Source organism: Gopherus flavomarginatus, chromosome 1 (genome assembly GCF_025201925.1).
Source record: "Gopherus flavomarginatus isolate rGopFla2 chromosome 1, rGopFla2.mat.asm, whole genome shotgun sequence".
Classification (NCBI taxonomy): domain Eukaryota; kingdom Metazoa; phylum Chordata; order Testudines; family Testudinidae; genus Gopherus; species Gopherus flavomarginatus.
This window is the reverse complement of record NC_066617.1, coordinates 83,506,288-83,528,894: the sequence shown is the minus strand read 5'-3', so window position 1 is coordinate 83,528,894 and position 22,607 is coordinate 83,506,288. Positions and strand designations below refer to the sequence as shown.

Here is a 22,607-nt window from a genome sequence, read left to right as displayed (position 1 = left end):
TTAGAGTTGTCAGAGAAATAATGTTCGTATCTGTCTTTTCTGTGCAGTTTGAAGATGCTACAGGTTCGGCTCCAGATCCTAGTTTGCCCCTTCCACAGCAGCTTGAGCTAGCTTTGAGGAAAATTAGGGAGCACATTCGAACAATCCTAGAAACTCAGGGAACCTGCAAATTATTAGAAGAGGTAATTTAGATGAATCTACACCTAAACTATTAAAAGCATATGTATAGAACAAGAATAAATATGTTCACATGTGTAATATGAGGCATGCATTTATAAGAAAAGAGTACCACTGAATAGCTTTTCACAGTATTCAAACTAATTTCTGTTGCTCTTTAGGTATGAAAAAACTCAAACAGGTAGAGAATTGGAAACAGTTTATATTCAAGGTGCTGAGATTGTGTAAAATTAGGTTTCTTAGTACTAATTAGGTTTAATTAGCATTCTGTAGCATTAATTTATTTAATTAACGTTATGTTAAATTTAACAAATGGCACCACTAATTCCTTTAAGAAAGAGTACCAAAGTGAGATTCTGTTACATAGATTTCTTATCAAACACTAAATATAAAATTAATCCTTTAAAAACACTTTATTAATAATTTTGGTATGTAAATACATTGTGCTATGAAAATTCCGCACAGAGAAATACAAATTATAATTTTATTGGTGTGTAGTGTGACTAATAATCCCAAGTAGGGAAAATTGAATACAAAGCCATTTTTTGATTTGTAGTTTGATTTAGGCATATTCTGGCACATTTCTTTTTTTAAACGTAATATTTCTATTAGATTAGTAATAATTTCCTGTGTTGTAGAAACTGAAAGAGAAAGAAACTGCACTGTGGAAAGCAGAACAAAATGTTTTATCAAGAGACAGAGTTATAAATGAACTAAGGCTTCGATTACCTGCAACAGCAGAAAGAGAGAAGATAATAGCTGAGCTAGGTAGAAAAGAAGATGATCCAGAACACCATCATGCCCTGAAAGTGGCCCACCAAACCATTACAAATATGCAAGCAAGACTAAATCAAAAGGAGGAAGTGTTGAAGAAGTATCAGCATCTCCTTGCAAAAGCTAGAGAGGTATACACATTTTTTGTGTTATCTTGGTTTTTTTTTGTTTTTTTTTAAGAGTTTGAGTTAATTTTGTGCCCAGTCCTGCTTTCAGTGGAGGCCTGGCAAAATTCCCATTGACTTCAGTAGGAGCAGAACAAGGACTTTATTATGAATTTCTCATTGCACAAAGTTCAGGTTTTCTTAACCTCTTGTATTTAAAAATTTATTTATGTAAAAATTTTCTGATAGTTCTCGTTTGGAATTGCTTTAATATGGCAGGACTAGGAAGCAGAGTCTGCAGTGATTGAGATGCATGAAATTAACAAGTAGTATACTTCTACATTTTGGTTGTTTTTTATGCACTTTCCTTGAAAAAAATCAAACAGAATTCTGTGCTGTAGTGGTTCATTATGGCCCAGATCATGCATGCAGCGATCTTACATGGGTAGACTCTTGCACAAGTCTCATTACAGGATTGTGACCTGTGGTTGCAGTTATGAAAACATTTTATTCATTAGCTGTATAAGAACTTAAAAAAAATTCTTCAAGATGAATTTAAAGTTTGTTAAAGATGCCAGTTTGATGAAGAAACGAGGTGCATAAATAGAGGATGGAAAAGACCAGAAACGGTGAAGAGAATGGTAGAGAGAACAATCAGGAAAGGCGGGAATACTGATTCTTTGGGAAGTATGATAGCACTGAAAACCATATAAAAGGAAGGCAGAGAGGCAAACATGCTCAACACCTTTCTTGAGATTCCATGAGTCTTGTTCCTTAGTCAGACCCATAATCAGTGACTCCTGCATGACCATATCAATTTATTAAATACTTCTTGGTCTGCCTGACTGAATAAGGAGTGTTCTATGATTGATGCCTATATACACAAAACCAGTGAGTACAGAATGTTACAAACTCCAAGCTTTGTCTTGCAGTTTGAGAATTAAAGAAGGGAAAATTGTCTCTTTCAGGGTATTTGCACACTTCCAGAAAAATGTGATATATGACTTTAATCTGAACATATCGAGAGGCTTAATTTAACATTGCATTCATGTAGTTTTGGGCATTTACTTTTTTTTCTTTCCTCTCCTAGAAAAAATTGCCAGGATAATGAAATTACTTTAACTCCTTAGTGCTTATATTGCTTGCCAGTGATAGGATTTCCTTAGCTCATATTCTATTTCAAAGAGTCAAGTAATTAGCATGGAAAGTACACCAGTTCCATGGATTTCTGGAGTATCATGCATGTATACATGAAATAAAAAAAAATGTTCATTTTGTGTTAATAGGAGCAAGAGGAAATCTCAAAGAAACATGAAGAAGACCTCCGGGTTCTACATCAGAAGCTAGATTTGCAAGCTGATAATTCACTTAATAAATTCAAACAAACTGCTTTGGTAGGTTTGTTGGTTTGTTTGGGATGGGGGATTATTTTGTTCAGTGTTGTATATCTGTTTGTATGTTGTTTTGTTTTTTGTAAATTTTGAAAATTATGTTAATCCTCCATACCAGAGGAGCAGTTTTTCAGTTCAAGATAGTATAAACAGCAAGATAAATAAGTAAGACTGTCATTACATTATTATTGTGTGAAAATGAAATTGAAAGAATTTGAGAAAGATGAGTGAGGAAATAAGGGTCAATTAACACATTTGGTACTTCAGTGTATAAGTGCATAATTCAACATATCCTTGTCTATGGAGAGCCCTTGAGGAGGCTGATGTCTTCCATTTTCTCTCTCCTTTTTTAATATTCTACAGTAGTTTCTGAAACTGGGGTCCGTGGACCCCTGGGCGTCCTCAGTGGTACTTCAGAAAATCTGCGGGCCGCACTGATCAACTCCTCCCTCACCCTCCCAGCGCCTCCTGCACGCCAGGGAACAGCTATTCAGCAGTATGCAGGAGGCGCTGGAACGGAGGGGGAGCAGTGGAGATGGAGTGTGCTTGGGGGAAGAGAAAAAAGACGCGAGGAAGAGGATGGGCAGGGATGGAGCAGGGGTGGGAAAAGGTGGGGAGGGGCCTTGGGAGAAGGGGTGGAGTGGGGGTGGGGTCTGGGACTGAGTGGGGAGCTTGAAGGTCTGTGAAAAAATGTAAATCAAACTGGGGGCCCTTGGGTTGCTAAAGTTTGAGAACCACTGTTCTACAGTAAATAAAACAAACTCCTAATCCTAATTAAAGATTAGCTTTTGACACTGTTTCTCAAAGACTGACCACCTATATTTAACCAGTTATATAACTACTCTTCAGATACAGAGACATTTACCAATGTTCAGTGTGGCTATGAGTCACATCACTGGTTATAGAATATAGTGTAAATGTTGCTGCTTGGTTATGTTTGGAATCAAATTTAACATAATGAAATAATTGCAGCACTTTGCTGTATAAGATGTAGAATATTTAATACGAATGATTTTTCTGTTTTTATAGGAATTAATGAAAAAACCTTCTTTATCAGTTCCCACCAACAAACATTTCATTCGTTTGGCTGAGATGGAGCAAACAGTAGCAGAACAGGACAACTCTCTCGCTCTACTTCTAGGCAGATTAAAGAAAACATCATGTGATTTGGAGAAACAAAAACAACTTACTTTATTAAAAATCAAAGAGTTTGAAAACATCAAGGCTCAGTAAGTATTTAGATTTAGTATTTAGTATTAAAACCATTTATTGAATTAGAATAACAGAAGATTAGAGTTGGAAGAGACCTCAGGAGGTCATCTAATCCAGCGCTTCTCAACCAGGGGTCTGCGGAGCTCCAGGGCTGAAACCTGCAGTCCCCAGCCCTAGCCAGAGGTGGTGTGGGCATGAAGCTGGTGGTCCCCCTCTCCCCAGCTGGGAGCGATGCGGGGCTGAAGCTGGCAAACCTCCTCCCTAAGCCAGGAGCAGCGGGGGGCTGAAGTCGGGAGCCCCAGCGCCCCCCACCCCCCGCTGAAGCTGGAAGCTGCACTGGGAGCCCTCCTGCCCGCTCTCAGCCCCTACCTACCCCCTGCCTGCACCCGGAACTACCCCCTGCCTGCACACAGCCCCTAGCTGCCCCCTGTCAGCATCCTGAGCTACCCCCTGCCTGCACCCTGAGCTACTCCCCTGCCCTCCCACAGCCCCTAGCTGCCTCCTGTCTGCATCCTGAGCTATTATCTTCACTTCACACAGCCCCTAGCTACCCCCTCCAAGCACCCTAAGTGGTTTTCAAACTTTTTGAACTGAGTCCCCCCCTTTGAGTTCTATTTTTTGATTGCATCCCTCCATAGCCCAGACAGGCTAGGTGGCCTCCTGAATGAGTCTGGAGGTGGTGTTCCCTCCTTGGACCCTGCAGTGTGGAGCTGGCTTGAGCCCCACCAGTCTTTGCCTGCCGAAAATAGAAGTAAAACTATGCCTATGCCCAAGGGTCCCCCGACCCTGGCCCGGGGCCCTGCGCTCTCTCCCCTTCCCCCGCCAGGCCCTGTTGTTTTTGTAGCATGTTGAGGTGGACCTCAGAAAGAAAAAGGTTGAGAACCCCTGATCTAGTGCAACCCCCTGCTCAAAGCAGGACCATCCCCAACTAAATCATCCCAGCCAGGGCTTTGTCAAGCCGGACCTTAAACACCTCTAAGGAAGGAGATTCCACCACCTCCCTAGGTAACCCATTCCAATGACTCAGCAGCCTCCTAGTGAAATAATTTTTCCCAATATCCAACCTATCCTCCCCCACTGCAACTTGAGAGCATTGCTCCTTGTTCTGTCATTTGCCACCACTGAGAACAGCCCAGCTCCATCCTCTTTGGAAACCCCCTTCAGGTAGTTGAAGGCTGCTATCAAATCCCCCCTCACTCTTCTTCTCTGCAGACTAAATAACCCCAGTTCCCTCAGCCTCTTTTCATAAGTCATGTGCCCCAGCCCCCTAATTTTTTTGTTGCCCTTTGCTGGACTCTCTCCAATGTGTCCACATTCTTTCTGTAGTGGAGGGCCCAAAACTGGATGCAATACTCCAGAAGTGGCCTCACCAGTGCTGAATAGAGGGCAATAGTCACTTACTTTGATCTGGCTGGCAGTGCTCCTTGCAGCCCAATATGCTGTTAGCTTTCTTGTACATGCTTTAGCAACAATTTGTTAATATGACTGCTGAATGTAAGGTTTGATTGAAGAAACTAACCTAATATTTTATAAAGCCACAAGTATAACTTTAAAATATTTGTTTTGTGGATTGTCATCAAGGCTATCATTTGAAAATTGTTGTTTAAAATATGTAATGGTCAATTATAAATGTTGCATTATTGAACACTTCCTTTTTAATTGAAATTTTGGTGCTCTGAACATAGTTTTTTGAACTGTCAAAAATATTTCTTTATATTTTTAACAACATATTGGGCTTGCTATGCAAAAGAGATGAAAGTCATGAAAATTTAGCCCATATGATATGTTTAAGAAAAGGAAATTGTTACCTAGTCTTTCTTGCTTTACTTATGTGAGTAGTCCCACTGGTGCTGTGCATTTGATCACTGTTTGATATTAATTCAGGAAGTGGGACCACAATAATTCTCTAATCTGAAATTATAAAAAATGTGTAATATTTTTCCAGCCTTTTCTAATCCACCTGGATCTTACCAAATTAAGTACTTCTTGACACTGCTATTTATTACTTTGTTGTATTAGGCTTGAAGAAAAGCACGTAGCTGAAGTGAAAAAACTGAAAGATGAAGCAAATGAATTGAGAAACCTGTTATCGCAGATAGAGAAAGAACTGCTGCAAGTAAAAACTGAATTAGAGGCCCAAAAAGAAGCAAATAATAGAGCGCCAACAACTACAATGAAAAACCTAGTGGAAAGGTTGAAGAACCAGTTAGCCTTAAAAGAGAAACAACAGAAAGTAAGTAATTTAAAATTATTTTATTATTTAGCATCTATCATGGAGACAGGAAGTTGATGTAAAACCAAATAACTATGAAAATTATGTATAGCAAACACTTCCACAACTTTTTTTTCAGAAGTGCCACTAGTGAGGTTAAGAGATGGACAAAGAATACCTGAAAGATGCCCTTCTGTGGAGATTCATTAGAGCTGTATAGCCTGCTGTAGAAAAAGGACCAGAAAATTAATGAAATTAGATGTAGAATTTAACTTCTCTATAACTTGTGGAGCCAGATTCACCGATATAGTTCAGCTGCTTTATGCTACTCTGGTGATGCACAACAGCCATTAACTTAGTTTAAATGGCCAACTAAGCTGCATTTTTTGTGATTTTGTGTTGCTAGAGTATTGCAAAGCAGTCAGAGCATACCAGTGAATCTGGCTCATCATTGTAAATCGTATGGAAACAGGCCAAAATATTATATGAATTGTGCTGTTAGTATGGGATACATATGGGTAATTTAACATATAAGGTAGTACAATTTAATTCCCTTTAGCAATTTTTTAACATTCGTTTTCAGCAACTTGCTTACTTACAAACGAATTCGTTGATATTTTCAGGCTTTGAGTAAAGCACTTCTGGAGCTCCGAGCAGAAATGACTGCTAATGCCGAACAGCAGATTATTTCTGTAGCATCACAAAAAGAGGCATACATGAATGTTCAGCAGATTGTTGACAAACAAACAAAGGAGCTCACGGTAAGCACTAATTAACCTCCTTTATACTGTGTTCTACGTTGTATTCTTATTTGAAAAGAGAACACAATGTTTATAATTTCATTTTGAGTATTATAATAATGGTTGTTGTACTGTTATAAGGTTTGATACAACTCCCAGTGAAGTCAATGACAGTCTTTCTATTGACTTTATTGGGAGTTGGGTTGGGCCTATTGTGTACATTTGTTTTTAAATATTAAAACAAATAATCAAACAAAATGTGTAAGTACGTGCAGTACTGGTAGTTAGCCTACATTTTTTCTTCAGAATTTTAGAACTTACACATAAGAACGCTTACACCAGGCTTAAACTTGGTATATAAAGGTTCAACCTAAGGCAGCTTTTTCTTTAACACAGAAAATAAATTTGGTTTTGCCATTTAAGAAAAAAACACCCCAAAAGTTGATTATTTTGGTTGTTTATTTTACTTATTTAAATTTAAACTTAAAAATGTTTTTCAAACTGACTTTTTGCAACATTAACATATCAATAGATTTGTAGGAATTTACAAATGATCTTCTAAGTGATTATTTTAACATATTTTACTTTACAGATTACTTAAATATAGTTGACAATATATGAAATAACTGATTTGAGAAATGTCTGTGGAATCCAGGAAATATACCTCCTTAACCTCAATATGTTTTAGTTAGGTGGCAACCTTGACTAACACTTTTTTAAAATTTATTTTTATAGACTCATATAGAGGAATTAAATGAGCAACTTACAAAATTCAAAGATGCCCTTAAAGTAAGTAAAACTAGAGAGCGCTCTTTGTTAGATGAGATGGATGATTTAAACCAAGAACTTCAAAAAAAGCAAAAAGCCATTACTAAAGGGCTAAGAGAAAAAGAAGAAATGGAAAATGAAAACGAAGAACTGAAAAAGCGGATAAAAAGACTAACAAACAGCATTCAGGTGAGCTTAGTTTTTATTAGTGTAAAAATCTAGAGATTCAATCAAATATTATGTAATGGATGTACTGTTTTTGGAAGACTGATTATGATTATCAAGCAGAGGGACCAATACATGTTGAGGAGAATTTAGAGACTGGAGGCAGCAGACACCAGACAGCGTAGTGGGTGTGCCACCAAGCCATTCGCTGGCATCCTTTGCTGCAGATGTCAAATGTGAGTAAGATGCCGAAAGAGACTAGTTCCCTGAGGTAAAGATGAATGAAGGACCCAGGAGATGGCTTGTAGAACTCACAGCTTGTAAGAAGAAGGGGAGATTTAAATTATTGCAAACTGAGGGGACTCTTCTTTCTTCTCACATTAGGAGGTCAAGAAGATTCAAAGGTGAGCTGAAACCTAGGTGTATAGGCTGAAAAGGTCCAGCCCTAGATATTAGTTATATGGCAATGAGATCATTTAATACCATAATAGACACAAGCAAATGCTTTGTGGTTTTATGAGAGGGTTACAGATAATTAAAAATTAACAAAGTTGCAGTCCGCTTTAAATACGTCCCTTTGTTTCGTTTTTGTATGTGTCCTGGTCAATCCACCACTTCAATTACATATTCCCTCCATGGACATACTGTTTTTCTAGGAGCTGCCATTTTATTTACTCTCTTCTATCCTCCTCTTCTCAATACAATCTATATGTAGTAGATCATTCTATGCTACTGGTAATGCAGTTCCCAACAGTCTCCAGTTGGATTCCTCTCAGACATTTAAGCAGGAAGAACTGGTACTAGTTTATTTTTGCCGAATGAACGTGATCTTAAAATGTTTTAAAACTCTCTGTATATTGTCCGTGCTCTGTAGATTAACATTTCTAAGTAACAGTGTTTTTTCTGTCTATGTATTCATTCTTTTTTCATTTCTAAATCTGCAAATAGAGATTTCACATACTATTAAATTCCCAGGTATATGTCCTTTAAACCAAGTTGCGTGAACTCATCTGATTCGAAAGAGTCATAGTAATTTACAGCAATTTAATACCTAACCCTTACTAAGTTTAAAACAGCAATAGTGTAAATATCCTTTTTGAGTCCATTACTCATGACCGAATATAAAGTAACAATCTAACACTTAAATAGTAGTTGCAATCTTTAAAGAGACACATTATAACCTAAATTGTAATATTTGTTCAAAGCACTTCCATTGAAATGAATAAATCAGTCAATATTTAGTTTCTGTATTCATCCCAGTGGGGAAAAAGTAGGAAAGTATCTAAAATGGTGATCATTAAGCTTTAAAGATAATCATAATTTTTCAGAGCAAAGCTGATGAACAAAAATTCATCGATGAACTTCAGAAAAAAATTAAAAAGCTTGAAAGTGAAGTTGAAAAGAGTGAGGAAGTAGAAAAGAGAAGTGTAAAAGAAGACAAGGTATGTAACAAGGCATCATTTAATTTGTGGTATTGAAAGGGACACCATCAACTTGACATCTACCCACTTTAAGAAAAACAACAAATCAGAAGTGGCTTCAGAAATTCCACCTGCTCCTGATTCCCCTTACCAATTTTTCTGATGTTATTTTGTATTTTACTAATATTTTCCCTTCCCTGCTTGCTGAATATAAAATCTGTACAAAACATTTAGGAAGCTGACTCAAATGTACAAGATAACAGTGACTGACTACGTATAAAATATTGTCAAATTCATAAAGTAAAGAAACTCAAAAACATAATTTCTTTCAGTGGTAGCAACCTATGGTGTTTCTTGTAACTACGGCAGTTTAAAAACATTTTGAGACAAAAATGTGATTTTTTTTTTAAATGGATGGATGGATGGTGTCCCTTCAAAAAGATACATTTCGTAATGGATATCTCTGCAGCTGATCGATTCTGACTGGCGAAGGATGTATTTATTCAGTCTGTTGGTTTTTTTTTCTGCTGTTATGGTAGCAGATTAAGTGTCTTGTTTTGGTACCTAGTAAAGCAGACTGGAGCAAAATACATGTTTTGTTCTCAAACTGCATTCAGTGGCATTTTATACATTCAAGATGATTTTAAGCAAGAGCTTACAATTCCCATTAGAGAAGTTTGAAGCATTGTACATAAATTGCTAGTGTTTGAGATGTATTTTTGTCTTGTACTATGGAGGGGTGAGTGTGTGTGTATTTGTGTGTGTGTATACATATAATTTGTTTTATTTTAGTTTCCATAGCATTAATGTATTTGTAAATGTTCTACATATGTATGTATGGAATTAAAAATAACAAATACACTTAGACCCTGGTCCTGCAACTAAGTCCGTGCAGGTAGATCTCTACTCTCAAATGGAATCCCATTGAATTCAGTGAGGCTGTCTGTATATAGCTCCTTGTATCCATGTGGTGGCCCATTGACTTCAGTGGGAGTTTCTTCAGGAGTAAGGGTGTGCCTATGCAAAGCTGATACTTATGCATGTTAGGTATTGGTTCTGCAGACTGAATCTTGGGTATAAAACCACTTTGAGTTCTTACAGTTATTTCTCTTTTGCCAGCCTCATGGTAAAGAATGTTTTTAGTTCTTGAAATTACTTATACAGGTTTGTAGTGAGAGCATTATTAATCAGTGAAAGAATACATTTCCAACAAGCAATTGAAGTGGTTGATCCAAATTAATGCAAATTACACCTAACTTTTCAAGACATTTTGTGCTATTTGATATTATTCAACATGACTTTCTTAGTGCCCAATTCTGCAATGACATATGCACATGTTTCTGCAGGATTGGTCATAACTTTGAATTTTGCAGGAGGCAAGGGCTTTATCTTAAGGGAGCACTGCTTCAGTTGTTAAATAACCATGTTTTTATTAAGGACTCACACTCCCACAGTTAAGGTTTCAGGATTTTGTTTCTCATTATGAAATTTGATTTACTGAATCCAGTTCACTGATTTTCAAAAGACATGCTCCAGGTAATCACTTTGATCTTTTTTGTGCTAGGACAGCTATCCACCAATTCTCAACGTTGCACAGCTGGAATCTCATGACCCAGATCAAATACTAAATCCTGTTAAATGCTAGGAAAAATAATCTTCTCTCCACCTCCCCTCCCCCCCACATTTTCCTCTGAATCAGATCTCAATTCGTTTTTGTAGGTAATAGTAGAAGTTTAAATGTGGAAAAGGAAGGAGAGAGGATCAACTAAGGGAGGCGAGGGACTCTAGGACAAAAAAACTTCATTGCCACCTGTAAAAATAACATTAGCTTAGCTTTTTCAATAGCCATTTGTCATAAAGTCTTACCTTGTTTTATGTTATAAAAACTGAATTGGGACTATTAAGTAGAAATTCATTTTTCTGTGATAGAAAGGGAATTTAAAATCACCATTGGACCAGCAACTACGATACTGCAGGGGCATCTGAGTTCTTGGTGAATTGGAAGAGGAAAGAGGGGTCTGCTGTAGATATTATAATTAGCACAGAATAGCATCATGATATTTTCTCCTATCTTCCGTTAACTTGTTTCAAAGTGGGAGAATATCTTGTGAAAGCATCCCTAACATTGGATTTCATAAAAATGTTTCAGTCCTTTTTTGTAAAGTGAATGTTTAATTTTACAGAATGATTCTCTGATAGCATTCAGATGTAGCAGGTTGTGCATCGGATTTCATAACACCCAGTATATGCACCAATCACCTAGTAATAATTGCTATATTTAAACATCTATTTTTGTTTAAAATTTTGAAATGGGAACTTTTAATCAAATAGTGCTAGGCTGACTTGTTTCTTGTTCTGTGGTGTTAAACTAGAACAAAAGGAAATGTTACTTTGTTTTTTAATGTTTTACAGAGCTCTAGGGAAGAAATAGCTAGGTGGGAAGAGGGTAAAAAATGGCAAGCGAGAATGGAAGGGATGCGAAACAAACTAAAAGAAAAGGAGAAAGAAATGGACACTTTAACAAAACAGTTCAATACATTAAAGGAACTTTATTCCAAGTGAGTTGATTTTAATTAGACATATTTCTAAACTGATGGAATAAAATAAAGGAAACTTGGTTTCTTGGTTACAAAAATATTGTAACAGTTTTGTTATATTAACAAAATAGATGCTTATAATTTAGATTTAAGTTGAGACTACAGGGTACAACTTATTTTTAAGCAGCAAGCTGCCTTTATGTTTCTAGATATTCTAGTATCCTGTTTTCTGTAGGAGCTGAAGGTATTTTACTAATTAAATTAGTTTTGCTCAAAGACTGTTTCTAAGTTCTCTATTAATAATTAGGGCTGTCAAGCGATTAAAAAAAATTAATCGCGATTAATAGCACTGTTAAACAATATAGAATAACATTTATTTAATTTTTTTAATGTTTTCTGCATTTTCAAATATATTGATTTCAAGTACAACATGGAATACAATGTGTACAGTGCTCACTTTATATTTATTTTGATTACAAGTATTTGCATGGTAAAAAAAAAAAGTGTTTTTCAGTTCACCTAATACAAGTACTGTAGTGCAATGTCTTTATCATGAAAGTTGAACTTACAAATGTAGAACTATGTAAAAAAAATGCATTCAAAAATAAAACAATGTCAAATTTTAGCGCCTGCAAGTCCACTCATTCCTACTTCTTGTTCAGTCATTGCTCAGACAAAAAAGTTTGTTTACATTTGCAGGAGATAATGCTGCCTGCTTCTTGTTCACAGTGTCACTTGAAAGTGAAAACAGATATTCTCATGGCACTGTTGTAACTGGTGTCACAATATTTTTATATGGCAGATGCACTAAAGATTCATACATCCCTTCATGCTTCAACCACCATTCCAGGGGTCATGTGTACATGCTGATGACTGGTTCTGCTTGATAAGAGTCCAAAGCAGTGCAGACCAATACATGTTCATTTTCATTATCTGAGTCAGATGCCACCAGCAGAAGGTTGATTTTCTTTTTTGGTGGTTTGAGTTCTGTAGTTTCCGCATTGGAGTGCTGCTCTTTTAAGACTTCTGAAAGCATGCCCCACACCTCGTCCCTCTCAGATTTTGGAATGCACATCAGATTCTTAAACCTTGGGTCAAGTGCTGTAGCTATCTTTAGAAATCTCACATTGTTACCTTCTTCGCGTTTTGTGAAATCTGCAGTGAAAGTGTTGTTAAAATGAACGATATGTGCTGGGTCATTATCTGAGACTGCTATAACATGAAATATATGGCAGAATGTGGGTAAAACAGAGCAGGGGACATACAATTCTCCCCCAAGGAGTTCAGTCACAAATTTAATTAACACATTTTTTTAACGAGCATCATTGACGTAGAAGCATGTCCTCTGGAATGGGGGCCAAAGTGTGAAGGGGCACACAAATGTTAGCATAGCTGGCACATAAATACCTTGCAATGCTGGCTACAAAAGTTCCATGCAAATGCCTGTTCTCACTTTATGGTTACATTGTAAATAAGAAGAGGGCAGCATTATCTCCTATAAATGCAAACAAAATGTATGTCTTAGCGAGTGACTGAACAAGAAGCAGGACTGAGTGGACTTGTAGGCTCTGAAGTTTTACATTGTTTTGTTTTTGAGTGCAGTTATGTAACAAAAAAAATCTACATTTTTAAGTTGAACTTCCACGACAAAGAGATAGCATTACAGTACTTGTATGAGGTGAATTGAAAAATACTATTTATTATTTTTACAGTGAAAATATTTGTAATAAAAATAATATGCACTTTGATTTCAATTACAACACAATACAATATATGAAAATGTAGAAAAACATCCAAGATATTTAATAAATTTCAGTTGGTATTCTACTGTTTAATTAAAACTGCAATTAATAGCTATTAATTTTTTTAATCACGACTAATGTTTTTGAGTTAATCGCATAAGTTAACTGTGATTAATCGGCAGCCCTATTAATAATTTGTTTTTATCACAGTCAAAGAAGCACCAGCTGCAGGTGAGGACAAACTTTTCTTACCACCGTTTAGTTTCATCAGACTACTAGAATTAGCAGCTGTATTAGTCTGCAGTGTTGACACCTCCAGCATTGTGATGACCAAGACTTTTTCAGCAAAACTCAAGAAAAGATGTTTATTTCATTTAACAATGTTTTCAATGTAGTCATAGCAAAATTTTCACTGACCTAGAATTCAAGAGATGAAAAGGAACAAAAGAATAACAAGAATTATATATATTTGTAAGTTCCCTTCACTAGCTGTGCTTTGCTTGGGCTTTCCTTTTCTGTAAAGATGTACATAAATGTAAAATATCAATGAATGCTTAAGCAAAACCTGCAAGTGATTTGTGAAATGTACAGTAGTCACTCAGTATTCTTTTATGAGAAACCAGAAAAAAATCTTTTATGAGAAACTAGAAAAATGTCTATTTATTAAGTAATTAATATGAATCAAGAAAAGTTCATTGAGCAATTGGATTGCAGGTCTAGAGTCATTAGGATGAAATGCTGTTCACTTTTAGATGAAGCAGATTGGTAAACAAATGTACCAAAATTTTAGTAAAAACAAATTGAATGTTGCAGAGCTGATAAAGAGAAAATTGCTTTACAAAAGAAACTCAAGACCAGCGGTATTACTGTTGACCATGTTGTGGGAGTGCGGACGTCAGAGTCAGAGAAAGAGCTGGAAGAACTAAGAAAACAGAATATAGACTTAGAAAATGAAATTGCTCATATGAGGTAAGAGTTGTTCCAAAAGCAGAGACTCCATTTGGAAAGCTTACAATTTTTCCCCTTAAATACATTTTGGGTTTATTGTTCAAGGAATTAATTCACATAAATAGAAGCTGGGTCCCTGTGCATAAAAGTGAAAACACAGTTGAGTCATTAGTTCAACTATAACACCTTAGCTCTAGTTTTTTTTCTCTCAGGTTTTGGAAACATGTTATCTTTTCAGTGTGTATGCATAATGCACCATTATTGGTAACAGAAATTTCATATAAACATCAAGAGAAAATAGACTCTTAGGATTTCTTAAGTCCGAATACTATGCCAAATTCAGAGTTCCTGGATCCTGGGGTTTATTTCATTCAGTTTATATAAATAAAATTGATTTAGTATAGCTACATTTATCTAACAAAAAATATTAAAAATCTTCAATCTAGGAAACCAGCAGTCCATACTAAAAATCTTCAATCTAGGAAACCAGCAGTCCATACTTGATTTACATTTAAAGGATGCTTTCCTGTATTAATAACAAACATTCATGTGTTTATTTTTGATATAGAACACAACAAGCTCTCTCTCGAGATTCTGTGGTAGAAGAGGTACATTTAAAAAATCGATATTTGCAGGAAAAGCTTCATGCTTTGGAGAGACAGTTTTCAAGAGACACATTTTCAAGACCTTCAGTAAGCAAACACCTTTATGTTATTACCCAAACTGAAAATTGAATGCCTCTCCTACTCAAAGACATATTTATCATCCAGCTATTATTCTGTAGCATTTGGTCTATATTGTTTCAGGTTGCAATCATCCAATACAGCAGCTGAAAAAATGAAATTTTTTCTCCTTTATTAACCTTATGGCAATAAAGTTTAGCATTTTTTTTAATTCTAAGAACTAAAATGTATTACTGTTTTTCATAAACATTATGGGGTTAAAAGGAAGAAAGAGGTGCTTAGTGCTATAAGCACAGAGGACAGATACAGTAACTCCTCACTTAAAGTCATCCTGGTTAATGTTGTTTCATTGCTGATCAATTAGAGAACATGCTCGTTTAAAGTTGCGCAATGCTCCCTTATAACGTTGTTTAGGTGCTGCCTGCTTTGTCCACTGCTTGCAGGAAGAGCAGCCTGTTGCAGCTAGTTGGTGGGGGCTTGGAACCAGGGTGGTCCAGCAGCCCCCCATCAGCTCCCCGCTCCCCTAAGTTCCCTATGCAGCAGCCGCCCAGCAGGCTATCAATTGCTAGCAGTTCAGCTGTCCCTCCCCCCACTGCCATGTGCTGCTCCTGCCCTCTGCCTTGGAGCTGCTCCCCGGAGCCTCCTGCTTGCTGTGCGCGGGTGAGAGAGGGAAGAAGGGGGATAATGTCAGGGTGTCCTCCTCCCCCCTGCTCCTGCCTCCCGCTTACCCCATCTCCATAGAGCAGGGGACACACACGACAGGACTCAGGACAGAGGGAGCTTTCTGGCAGTAGCTGCTGTCTCAACTTGCTGATCTACTTAAACAGGCAATGTACTTAGAGTGGGGTCAGCATACTTAAAGGGGCAATGCGCACTCTCTCACACACACAGGGTGTGTATCTCTGTCTGCCATGCTGTGTCCCCTCCCCCTGTTTGTGCTACCTTGTAGAGTGTGAGGCTATGTTAACAATGATGTTTTAACCCTTGAGGGCTTAGCCGAGTGCTAGATTTAGCAGTAAGGCATTCCCTGGGAAATATCCCACCCTCTTACTTCATCACCTCAACCAAGCTTCACAAGCATCATTGCTGTGTACAGTATTAAATTGTTTGTTTAAAACTTATACTCTGTGTGTGTGTGTGTATAGTCTTTTGTCTAGTGAAAAAAATTTCCCTGGAACCTAATGTGTCTCTCTTTCCCGCCTCCATGTACATTAATTCTTATTGGGAAATTGGATTAGTTTAACATAGTTTTGCTTAAAGTCACATTTTTCAGGAACATAAATACAACGTTAAGCGAGGAGTTACTGTACTCCCTACCTCAAAGGTTTTACAGTCTAAAAGACATATAAGGCAAGACACACTAGGAGACCTAGAGGAAGGTATCTCCTAACCTCCCCCCTCCCCCCGCTTTCATTATTTATTGCCTAGCATTGGCTAGTGTTTGGTGCTTGTTTAGGAGGGATTTGCTTTTGAATAGAATGGGGAACCAGCACAATAAGATGGAGGACAGAGTAGGGCACAGCATGGAAGAAGGTACAAAGCTGGGTGTGACTGTAGGAAATAAATGATTCTTCGTTGATTGTGTATCAGTGTGAATCCCACTGTAGGTGTGCATGCACCTCATGCACAAGATCAGATTTTTTTTTTTAATAGCAATGTCTGTCAAGGCTGTAAATGTGCCCTGTACTTCCTTGTGAGGGCATAAAGGGTGGAGTGGCTGCAGCCCTCCCTCTGTTGGGAGCACTCTGACGAGGAGCACCCCTACAGACATGTCTTGAAGAATTCCAGTTACTGCACAAGGTGAGTAACCCTCCCTACAGGTAAAAGAAAAAACATAAAACAGAATCTACAGTCTATACTTATTAACAATTAGACTATTCCTGTCTAATAAGATATTTCTCATCCAATGATCTGTCTTTCAGTGCTTATCCAGCCCATAAAGCTGGGATTCACCGTTCATAAGACCTCTCCTTCCCACTGTCAGTCTTCTCCTATAAAGGATACCACTAGGGCCATTTCTCCTGCTCTTTTACAGTAGGCTATTGTCTCTTAACCAAGATGGCCCGCTCTTCTCAGAACTCTCATGAGGTTTGTTTGTCTTTGTAAATCTCCAGCCTGCATCTAGTTCAGACAGTAACTATAGGCTGTCTCCAGGAATGTTCATTTTTCTTATATTGCTTGAGTCTGCTGTCAGAATCCCCCTCCTCAGGTGGTAGGTTTCACTCAGAACAGATTTGGAACACAATATCCTACAGGTTACATCACTCTAAAATTGTTTCCCATACAAACATCTTGTAATAAACATGACAATCGGGTAGTTCTTTGTTTTCAGCAGAGACCACACAAGACCCTCTTCTGTGTAATATCAAGAAAATGGTCAAACACAGATGTAATGTACCTAACAGCACATGCTTGGGCATGTCTGTGACACACTGACTGTGGCATGAACAAGAGTATTTTTAGCCTGTAGAATAGAGAAGAACCTCCAGCTCTTTTAAATGTTCAGCAGATAGAAACAGCACTATTGTTAACACCCTAAATGCGTAGGGAGAAGACAAGTAGTCAACGATTACCCAGCTTTGTGAGATTGAGAGACTGGGAGGATGCTGTGTTGTCCACAGCAATGGAAAACTGGGGAGATAATGAGCTTGGTTTTGGCTACATAGTCTCTTGCACGCAGGGTTCTCTGTATTCCTAATGTCATATTATCTGGTTCTTAATAAATCTACCACAAGTGGACATGATATTATATATAGGTATGCTGTCTTATTTCTTTTACTATCTACTTCTTTTCTTTTCATGCTTCATTACACCTTTCTTCTGCTCCAGAGTGCTGCATGTGACACACCTGCATTGACTAATTCCTCTTTTGCTAACAATGTCAGTAAACACAAGCATTTGAAATATCCGTGGAAAAAAATTGCTTCAAATAAGGGCAAAGTAAAACACCAACCCACTCTTAGTATTACAAATGGCAGTGGAATAGATGAGGGTGCAAACATTACTGATGAATGCCATCAGGCTGCTGGAGATGCAATTACTGAATTAACTCCAGAACAGGAAATTGAAGATTGTGAAAAACATGAGAATTCAAATAATTCTAGGGTAGGGTCAAAAGGCAAAAGGAGACTCTCTCTGAAAACTGAAGCTGATGAAAAGGGTATCCGTGATGAACGAGAAAATGTAACAGGACCTGGAGAGAGTGAATTTAATAAAGAACATGATGGAAAGAAAAAAGGGAAGCAAAAAGTATGCAAGCAATCAACTAATAGCAATGAAGGAAGTAGAGCAGAATCTTGTGCTGATAGAATAAGCAGCAATCAGTCTGATTCAGGGGAGCCTTCTAATCAACCTAATGATTATAAGCCAGAAAATATAAAAATGAATAGTGGAGTGGATAAACACACTGAAGAAGATACATATGGAAATCACCAAACCGATACAGAGGGGACTGAACCAACCCCAGGACTTTGTGAAATGCCCCAGGTTTGGCACTATAGCAGTCCTTAAATCCTTCGCTTCCCTATTAGCTATGTTGTTTATATGTATAAATGATATAGACTAAAATATTTATTGTATGATAGTTTGTTTCCTGATACGCATTTAGTTTTTTTATTATCTTCCTGTTGTGTGCTTCTTTAGCAGTCTGTGCTGTGACAATATCATTTATACTTATTAGAGAGAATATATTTTACTAGTGGGGCAGTTACTTTATTCCCCCATGTTTTTATTGGTGATACTTAGTTCATTAATTCTAATTATTTGTGGAATTATCAGAGCTTCTTAATTTTATCTTTGCAGGTTTCTATTTTTATTTTATATTTATTTCAAGGGAGACCATTCTTAGTTTTTACTGCCTTATCTCTACTCATGGTGTAATCCTATGAGACTAAGTCCCTTGCACATATTTGCAGAATTGGGCCCAATGTGGAGTTTTTTATTTCCTTGTTTAGATTTTTTTTTTTTAATCCAAGCAGTTTGATCTTGTTGAAAAAGAGAAAAGGTTCTTGGGATTTTTCTTTTTCTTCTGAGACTAACTTTGCATAAATTATACTAACAGTTGAAGCCTCTTGGCTAGTGACAATTTATAGCTATTTCAAAGCTGAGTCTCTGTAAAAGTATAGTAGAAATAATTACACACATCTTTTATTAATTCTTGCATTCTAATTTATTCATCTTACTCGGTGCTCAGATTTGATGGTAATGAATTTGGTACAAAATACCTAGATGGATAGTTACAGTACGGTCGCATAGTCACAGCGGTGGACTGGTACTCAAAGGGCCTGTCTTCTATTCCTGGCTCTGCCATTGATGCTGTGGTTGACTTTGGGCAAATCACTTCACCTCTGTATCTGTTTCCCCTTTGTAAAAATACAGATGATAATGCTTGCCTCCTTTCTGAAGATCTAGAGACGAAAGGTGAGGTATAAGAGCTAAGTATTACTAGGGACCAGATTCAGATATCCTTTTCCTGTTGAGATACACTTTTGTCTGAATGATCTGACTTCAGTGGGGGAGTGATTATAGTGTGAAGTGCTATCAATGTGAGTGAATGTATCAGAAGGTGACTCTAAAATAGATGCTATTCACAAGTAGAGTCTTCCTGTTTAGAACACTGTAATTTTTTTCTAGATTTTGAGATTTCAAACTACAGTGTTTATTTTTGCCAAACAGAAGTCCAGACTGTTTTATACCTTCACTTCACTTAATTTAAGCAATTTTTAAAAATGTTCATAAAGGAATTAAAGGAAGAAGTTGAGTCGAAGGTCTACATTAGCTTTCTCTATCTGCTTTATTAACTTTAATGTGGTAAAAAAAACCCACTGATGGGTGAACTCTGTAAGAAGGTATCTTGCTATATGAACACTTCTTTTAGTCTCAGTATTTCAATATGGAATGTAACAAGATTGTATCTTTATTGCCCAGATTATTGATCATTATCCAGTGTAACTAATGTAAGGATTAATACCTCAACATTTAATAATATTTTATTCTGCTCCTTCCCTTTCTTAAGACGTCAGGAATAGGATCAGATGATCAATGTCAAAGACAACAGGAGCTTCAGAAAGAAAATTTGAGGTTATCATCTCAAAATGTTGAACTAAGATTCCAGCTAGAGCAGGCTAATAAAGATCTGCCAAGATTAAAGGTATTTTTTTTTAGCATACAACACATTTTAAAGGCTCATTGAGAATGTAAATGTACATTTAAAAAAAAACTTCTGTGAACTCTGTTGTGCTAGTATGTATTCCATACATACTATATACATTTGATGTAAATATATTGAAAACCAAATACACTGGGGGCAGATTTCACAAGCCACTTGTAAGGCCTAGTCTTTCAAGTAAATACATCTACTTACAGCTTAGGGGTCTAAAGCCCCCGTCCTGCAATGAGTACCATAAGAGTGGAACCCTACACCCTCCGAGAGGCACTGTAAAGACAACAGAGTTGTGCATATGCACAGAGTCCTGCCCACTGTAGGGACCTAAATATGTACCTGCAATTTATCATACATAAATGTTTGCAAATTAAAAAATAATAATAATTAAGTATGCCTGGGTAAGAGGTCCCTTATAAATTTGTCCCTTTATGGTATAAATTTATGGAGTAGGATAGTCGCGGTTCCATAGTGTAGTTGAAGCCAGCTTCCCATTACAGTCCCTATTTTCAAACTGGCCCTTTCCCAACTTCTGCCCCCCATATCCCTCCGTCGCCCAAAAAAGCCAATCCAATTTCAGATTGATGTCTCTCCTACTAGGGTAAAGTTTTCCTGAGAAATTTGGAAAAAAATCAGAAAAGGTAGTTTTTGTTTTTTTAAATTATTCCTATGTTATAACATATTAGTTGAAGCTAGATTGTGCTGTACCCTAAGAATCTAGATGATGAGAAAATATACAAAACTCTCACATAATCTCTAATAATTTTTTTGTTTGTTTTTTTATATATCTTTATAATGGACTTAATATGTAAGACCAGCAGTGTACCAACATTCTTTAATGTTTCTATTAAAGAAAAAAATATGGGGGAAAACTTAGAGGGGATGGCTTTTGTAAACTGTGTGGTTGGTAGCAAGTGATGAATTATATGGCAAGGGGGAAATTATTTTTTGGTTTTGTTTCATGTTTTTCAAAGTAAACTGAAGCTGGAAAATTTGTAATTTAAAAAATAAAAGTTTAAATTCACCTGTTAATTGAGTAAAACCTAAATAAAATTATTATTATCTGTATTCTTTAGAACCAAGTAGGTGACTTGAAAGAAATGTGTGAGCTTCTCAAAAGAGAGAAAGCAGAAATCGAGCGCAAGCTAGGCAGTGTTAGAGGGGTGAGTAATGCCACTGTGTTTTTCAGAATAATTAAATGATTGAAATACAGAAAATTACTAGTAAGGTTTAATTACAACTGAAATGTTTATCATCAAGCAAAAGAAGATGGGAAATATTAGTTTTTACACTTAGTTACCTCTCTTTATTTTATTATCTTGGTACTTTAATTAAAGATCCAAGATACTAGTCAATTGTCTATTACTGCTAGTAAAGTTTCTCACATACTTAAATCTTTGCAGGCTCAAGACCTTAGTCTGCCATCTGGATTAACAACAGTTACCTGCAAAAATATCTCTTCACCAATATGAGAATATAGCCATAAGTGTATGCAAAATGATATTTAGTAATGTATTTGAAAATCTTTTGATAGAGCTAACCAAATGGGAGTAGGATATTAAACAGGGGAACCTGTTGCTAGAGAAATATTTTATTTTTTAATATACAAGAGGATTATATAAATGGAGCTTCAGTTTGCCTCAAGCCTATCTTATTGATTGATGTAGTTTTCAATTCTCTTCTCACCAGTACACTAGTACAAGTACACTGCAAGTATAAAGGTGTGAAGTACACCCTTCTTCATGCCTCAGAAGACTAGAAAACAAATACTGCAGCAGAAACAGCACTCCTCCGTTACTAACAAGTGTGATACTTAGATGCAAACACTGTAAGAGCCGCACTTGTGGCTCTTACACTGTACAAGGAACAAAGCGTACTGCCTCCACAATTTTTGTTCCCTGGGCTTCCCAAGAAGTAAAGAGGAGTTAGCATTGTGCTGCAGGGAGCCATAACAGGATTCCCCACATTCCTTTGACCTCCCACACTATGCCACTGTTTCTTCACTTTACTTCAGAAGCAACAAGGTCTGCCTCCTCCTTTACTGGATAAGAGGAAAGTAGCTGTGAAATTCTCTTAATTTACTGAAGTGAGTGTACATTGGAGTTTACTATGTGTAAAGCCTTTTTTTCTTCCCTCCCCCTTCCCCCCCACCCGTATTAATGAAGTAGGAAGGGGAGGAGATAATCCACTGAAATGCAGTACTTCATACTTGCTTGGCCCAATGGTGCATTCTAAAGGAATTAGCACAGTGGAACTATGCTAATATGTATGTACAAATGCAGAATTTTCATAGCACAGTGTATTTACATACCAAATGAATAAACCTCAGTTCTTTTGTTAACACAAAAATGTGGACCCCCAATCTTGCAATTTGTTGTGCATAGACTTCCTTTGTGTCCTCCACCTGCAGGTAACAAATTTCAGATTCAAAACTATAATCCCAAACTATGGTTACCTTATTTTGTGTGTTTACAACAAAGCAATTTAAAAAAAAAAGGCTTCAGACATATTTGATATCTCACTTAGAATTTCAAGCATTTACTTCATTATTCTTTTTTTTAACTTTTCTTTT

The 22,607-nt window shown here is 36.8% G+C and overlaps 1 protein-coding gene and 1 long non-coding RNA gene across 2 annotated transcripts in view; one reads left to right on the top strand and one right to left on the bottom strand.

Moving 5' to 3' along the window:
- Positions 1–22,607, top strand: part of CEP290 (centrosomal protein 290) — a 116,224-nt gene that overhangs the window by 81,805 nt on the left and 11,812 nt on the right. The window contains exons 33-45 of the mRNA XM_050935966.1: positions 48–182; positions 816–1,082; positions 2,342–2,449; positions 3,476–3,675; positions 5,678–5,891; positions 6,494–6,631; positions 7,346–7,567; positions 8,872–8,985; positions 11,377–11,522; positions 14,057–14,212; positions 14,760–14,883; positions 19,889–20,023; positions 21,112–21,198. Coding sequence (XP_050791923.1) covers positions 48–182; positions 816–1,082; positions 2,342–2,449; positions 3,476–3,675; positions 5,678–5,891; positions 6,494–6,631; positions 7,346–7,567; positions 8,872–8,985; positions 11,377–11,522; positions 14,057–14,212; positions 14,760–14,883; positions 19,889–20,023; positions 21,112–21,198 — 2,046 coding nt within the window. The remainder of the gene's footprint in view (positions 1–47; positions 183–815; positions 1,083–2,341; positions 2,450–3,475; positions 3,676–5,677; positions 5,892–6,493; positions 6,632–7,345; positions 7,568–8,871; positions 8,986–11,376; positions 11,523–14,056; positions 14,213–14,759; positions 14,884–19,888; positions 20,024–21,111; positions 21,199–22,607) is intronic.
- LOC127042740 (uncharacterized) lies at positions 108–22,529 on the bottom strand. The gene is made up of 4 exons (XR_007772041.1): positions 22,347–22,529; positions 6,470–6,560; positions 6,049–6,094; positions 108–163 (listed from the first exon to the last, which is right to left on the bottom strand). It is a non-coding gene; the product is annotated as an uncharacterized LOC127042740 (long non-coding RNA).